Source organism: Pipistrellus hanaki (assembly GCF_964339955.1).
Source record: "Pipistrellus hanaki genome assembly, chromosome: 9".
Classification (NCBI taxonomy): domain Eukaryota; kingdom Metazoa; phylum Chordata; class Mammalia; order Chiroptera; family Vespertilionidae; genus Pipistrellus; species Pipistrellus hanaki.
This window is the reverse complement of record NC_140511.1, coordinates 45,735,432-45,741,570: the sequence shown is the minus strand read 5'-3', so window position 1 is coordinate 45,741,570 and position 6,139 is coordinate 45,735,432. Positions and strand designations below refer to the sequence as shown.

The window sequence follows — 6,139 nt, the reverse complement described above, 5'->3', positions numbered from 1 at the left end:
AGAGTGGGCAGCAAATTAGCTTTGCTCTATCTGTCAATCCTAAACCACTTTCAATAAAAATGAAAAATCTGGCCACTATTATCCAATATTAGAGAAAATTTAAAACTATGCTCAGATTGACTATAGGTAGTATGTGGATATATTTCCCCACTCTTTACAAATATTATTTCTGTACAAATATCTTTACAACCCGCTCTCGGATTTGCTTGGTTCTGATTCCATAAATGACCGGATTAAGAGCAGGTGGGACAACCACATATACATTAGCCAAAAGAATGTGGATATAATGTGGAATATTTTTACCAAAGCGGTGTGTCATAAAAGAAAAAAATGCTGGTGTGTAAAAGCATAGCATGACACAGACATGTGAACCACAGGTATTGAGAGCCTTTAGTTGGGCTTCCTGAGAGGGAAGGCGGAAAACAGCTTGAAGGATGAGCACATAAGAGGAGGCAATCAGGATTACATCTACGATGATATTAGAAATCACCATTAGCCCATAGATAATGTTGACCTTGATGGGTGCACAGGCCAACCTGGCAAGGCCCATGTGCTCACAGTATGTGTGAGGAATGATGTAATGTCCACAGAAGGGCAGCCTCAGAATGAGAAACACAAATGGAGTCACAAGGAGTAAATTTCTTCCCATAACAACAGAGAATAGGATGCTGATTTTTTTGTTGGTGAGAATCATTGTGTACTGGAGAGGGTTGCAGATGGCTACAAAGCGGTCATAAGCCATGGCTACCAGTAGAACTGTCTCCATGCCTGTAAACATGTGTATAAAGAACATCTGAGCCAGGCAACTCCCAAAGCTGATTTCTTGGAGGTTGAACCAGAAGATGCCCAGCATTTTGGGGATGGTAGATGTGGAGAGACCCAGGTCAATCATAGACAACATGGCCAGGAAGTAGAACATGGGCTGGTGGAGACTATGCTCAGTCTTAATCACAAAGAGAATGGTGATGTTCCCCACTAGGGCGATCAGGTACACAATACAGAATGGGAAAGCAATCCATATATGCACAGTTTCTAGTCCTGATATTCCTAGCAGGAGAAAGAAGGGGGGATGGAACTGGGTATCATTGAAAGAAGACATTCTCTTAGCAAGTGTCATTGAATTCCTGGTATGAAGTAGGATCTCACTTTCTTTAAGGTATTTTCTTGTCAAGATCCTGGAAAGATGAAAAGACCTCTAACCAGTATGCTGGAAAGAATGTTAGAAGCAATTAAATTTACAAACATTAGAGAGTCTCTTTTTTCCCCAGAGGATAGTTGATCAATTTTCTCAATATACATTATAGGCAATATGTCCATGGCTTTATTTTTTCTAATATCTGAGATATTGAAGGAATTGTGAATATTTCAAAAAGTAGGGTATACTTACATTTCCTTTCATTCCCTTTTAAAATTGTCCATTGGTTACTTTTGGGAAATTACTATACACAGTGGTTCTCAAAGACAGTGTGGTATTAAAGAATCCTAAATCTAAAAGGGGGGAAAGAAAGAAATGGGAGATAGCTATAATACTATCAACAATAAAAATATATTTAAAAAAATGAATCCTAAGTCTAAATGAGAATAATTGACTTATACCATTGTCTATGTTTTGATATAGTATAAATGTAGAGATTTACCTCATGGATATGATATGTTCATATAACATAAAGAAGGTTGCTATTTTAATGCTTCTTAATCTTATGGAATGGCTTGGCTTTTAATCCCATATTTCCAGACTTCTGTTTATTCTGTGATTCCAGGATGGTCTTCCAGTAAATTATCCTTGGTTTATCAGTTAAATCATGTCCTTCTTTATTACAATCTATAACACCAATAATTTACATACAAAAATCATACCTATGTCCTGAAATTATGCTTTTATTTGGGTATGAATAGATAAAATATCTAACAAATTTAAGTGACACTGAAATTAAAATTTTGTGAATCTTCCTCAACTCCCCAAAGCAACAAAGAAAATTATTGTAATTTTTGTGTGTGTCTAGGATTTTGTACAACTCTGCAGCATCTAACATGACATGACTTAATTTATGTATTTACCTATTGTCTACTAACAAAAATGTTGCTATTGGGGGTGAAGAACCAGGAGATATCCATTTTAATATCCCCAAAACTGCCATATGAAGATATGATGTCCATTTTTTTTTTTTTTTTTTTTTTTTTAGAATTTAGCTGTTGAATAGAATTGAATAGAATCAGGATTTGTATAGTATGTGTATATATGAATGTATACATGTGTGAGTATGTGTGTAAATCAGGGGGAAGGAGGAAGAGAAGGAAAGAAAGAGAGAGAGAGGGAAGAAGAAGAAGAAGAAGAAGAAGAAGAAGAAGAAGAAGAAGAAGAAGAAGAAGAAGAAGAAGAAGAAGAAGAAGAGGAAGAAGAAGAAGAGGAAGAAGAAAGAGAGAGGGGGGGGGGGTTATTATGTATGTGATCGCATATACCTTTGCCAGGTAGTTATTGTACAGTAAAATAGAAATGCCCAGGCAGGGGAGTTAAAAATCCTCTATTCCACATTGAGGTATAAAAAGAGCATCTCTGGTATGCAAAGAAACTGGAGAGAAAATTGTCAATGTGCTTGCCAGTATTTAGGGAAGGAATCCGGCTGGTAAATTAGAAGGCTTGTAGAAATTTACTTGGAAGAGTATGAGGAAACAGGATGATAACATCAAGAGACATAGAGTCCAGAGTCAGCCTCATTTTTAAGGTGGCTGTTTCTCAACAACATGTCATTTTATTAGCTGAGGAGAATTTCCAGGGCAGTGGCCAAGGATACTCTACTCTCACAGTGGAGTTCAAATTCAACAGGACATCCACCCTCTCACAGTTTGGGTTAGAATGCTTGTTTTCTTGCTGCTGCAGCTGTGTGCCACAAACAATGGCAAACAGCCTGGCCAATAAGCTCAAGGGTCATTCCTGGAGGGTGATGCAATAGTTTATCTTTTTCTCGATATGCAAATCGACAAAGAGCTCAGTCCCAGGGTTCATTTCAAAAGCTCAATTGATAATAGTTAGAGATGTTTCCCAGTTAGTGCCCACCCACAATGAATTCATTGAAGCGGTAATTTTTCCTTTATGTACTAGCTCTTTCTCCCACTGACTCTTCCCTGTAGCATTTCATCTCCCCTACCCATGCATTCTTACCTTTCTAATATTTCCTCTTCCAGTCCTCTCTTTGAGCAATATCTCAACTGAAGCCCAGGTGCTTAAACATGGTGACTGGAGCCTCTGCTAGCCTCCAGGGCCCAAGTTTGTCCTGTCACACAGAGAAAATCTTTATAGAGAAGTGGGGATATTCCTGTAGCTTTCAGACATAAACATGGGCTCATGGGTCATTAAGTTAATCTAACAATTTGTTCCTGCTGCATCTGCAGAAAACATCACCATACCAGATATAGCTTTGTAGCTCAGGGGAAGGGAAGTCTCATGAGCTGTTAGAGCAATATCCTGAAGGGAAAGGGATCTATCTGTATGGAGGATGATACTGATTCTACCCTCTTCAGAAGCCATGAAAATATTCGAAAACCAATTCTGACACTATATAATCTGTTAAAATCCCTTCCTATGATCTCTATTTCTCTGTTGCATACAATAGGCTTTATATAGTAAAGTACATGCATCATTGTTGTCAAAGCCTTGGAGGTGGGTAAAGGGGGAGTTGGGGGACATTGTAATAGTGTCAACAATAAAAAAAAACCTTTTAAGTTTTAATTCTACTTCATGATTCTTTAAAACATTGCCCTGTCTTTGATTATATATATATATATATATATATATATATATATTATATATACACACACACACACACACACACACACACACACACATATATATATATATATATATATATATATATATATATATATATATACCTTCTACTTCTGAAATAGCCAACGCTCCTTTCCACTTTCCATCAACTCTGCCTCAGTTTCCATGTCCTCCATGATGGTATTCTGTATGAATCAGCTAGATCTGATTTCTATGTCTTTTGTATTTTCATATCAGTGTGTACTACAATTATTACATGCACATTTCCCCCTTCAGTTTAGTGTTCCTGTCTTTCCCATTTTCCCCAAGTTTTTATTTTGGTAGAGTACACATAACATACAATTTATTATCTTAACCATTTTTAAGTGTATAGTTCAGAGGTATTAAGTATATTCATATTGTTGTACAACCATAACCCCCATCCATTTCCAGAACTTTTTTTTTTGCTGTTTTTTTTTTTTTTTAATCCTTACCTGAGGATATTTTTTCGATTGATTTTTAAATAGAGTGAATGGGAGAGGGGAAGGGAGAAAGAGGAGAAAGACAAATATCAATGTGAGAAAGACATGTTGATTCGTTGTCTCCCGCACTCACCCCAACCAGAGCCAGGTATCAAACCTGCAACTAGGTATGTGCCTTTGACTGGGAATTGAAACCTCAACCCTTCAGTCTGAGTTTTGATGCTCTATCCACTGAGCACACCAATCAGGGAAAAACTTTTTTATTTTATAAAAACTAAAACTCTATTCCCATTAAACTCTCCATGACCTCCTCCCCTTAGTTCCTGGCAACTGCCATTCTACTTTTTATTTTTTATTTATCTTCTCTTCCCTCAATTCCATAGCTTTTGGTAACCACAAATTCTACTCTCTGTTATCGTGTGTTTAGCCATTTTTTTTTTAAGATTCCATATAAAACCTTGAATATGCAATATGACTTTTTTAATTAAAATTTTTTTTTAATTACATTTGATTTTTAATGTTATATAGGATTGGCAAAAGTAGGTTTACTTAGACTGACTGCACATGCAATATAGTGATCAGATATTGGTTTCTCTCCATGCTTCATATTTCAAAGGTACTAATCTGAATTCAAAAACTTGATTATTAGGAAACCTGAATTTATGACTGAAGCCATCCATGGCTCAAGATGAGGCATGTGGTTAAAAGCATAGCTACAGCAATAGTAAAAAGTATATTTGGAACTAAATGAGTAGATGTTCAGTAAAGAAATTGGCATTGCCCAAAGAGTAGGTATGGCCTTTCCTATAGGCTTTTAGGAAGTATTGCCTGTTCTAAGTCTTTGTATTCTTCTTAGTCTTTATTTTTCTTTCTCCCCTTTTTCACTACTTTCACTAACAAGTTTGATTTTTAGAGAGAGTGGAAAGGAGGGAGAGAAACATTGATGTGAGTGTGAGAAAGAAAATAGAGGGCTTATAGCCTAGATCAGTATCTAATTAAACAGTTATCTTACTTTCCCATTTTAACTGACTTGGGCAGAGTAGCAAAGCTCATCCCGAGCGGCCTGCCATAAGAAGATATATATATATATCAAAACTGTTATGAAGCGAGTCCCCAAGAGATGAACCACCGGAGCCATTTTGATTAAGCATGCTAGAGTTTATTATAGATTCGAATCCGGGCTCAAACCTTGGCTGACGCAGCAGCCGGCAAACACCCAGGTGAGAGCCCCGATGGAGGGGCAGTCCTTCCTCTTATACCTCTTTTTTCCATCCCATCCCACTGTTGGTCTCTCATTCTCTGATTGGCCCCTCAGGACAAAGAACTGGCCGTCTTTAGCTGTTCCTTAGGTGATTTACACAACCTGGCCTGTTTTGCTTCAAACAGAATGTCTGTCCTGACTCCCAACGGGAGTGCAGGATGCTGCGGTGTTTTATGACCCCAATTTACCAGCCTGATCTGGAGGGAGGCCTGCATGTCCCACCCAAAGGAACTCCCTGCATGTCCCACCCAAAGGAACTCCCGGCACTGAGTTACGACCGACCTTACTCCTTTAAACTTTTTCCCCCTGGCCTGGTCTGTCTCCAGAGTCCTTATCTCTTGGGCAGACGGGGCCGACTGTCACAAAAACTTCCCCACATTGTAAGTTCAGGCTTTGGATCAAAGTCTCCTCAACTAGTAGCACTGCGTAATATAGGTTTTACTTCCCTGATTCCTCTGGTGCTGGCTGTTGCTTCTCCTGGGTCATTTGCCACAACAAGAGAGACACATTGATTGTTTGCCTCCTTCATGTTCCATGACGTGGGACCCAGATTAAGCCTGCAACTGAGGTATATGACCTTGACCAAAATTGAACCTGAGCCCCTTCAATCTTTGGGCAGTTGCTCTAATCACC

The 6,139-nt window shown here is 38.2% G+C and overlaps 1 protein-coding gene across 1 annotated transcript; it reads right to left on the bottom strand.

The window, feature by feature from the left end:
- Positions 1 to 163: 163 nt before the first annotated feature.
- Positions 164 to 1,099, bottom strand: LOC311627776 (olfactory receptor 52E4; the record flags this gene model as incomplete). Its single annotated transcript, XM_084894336.1, has 1 exon — positions 164 to 1,099. One exon carries the CDS (start codon positions 1,097 to 1,099, stop codon positions 164 to 166), a length of 936 nt encoding a protein of 311 aa, XP_084750462.1.
- Positions 1,100 to 6,139: the final 5,040 nt, after the last annotated feature.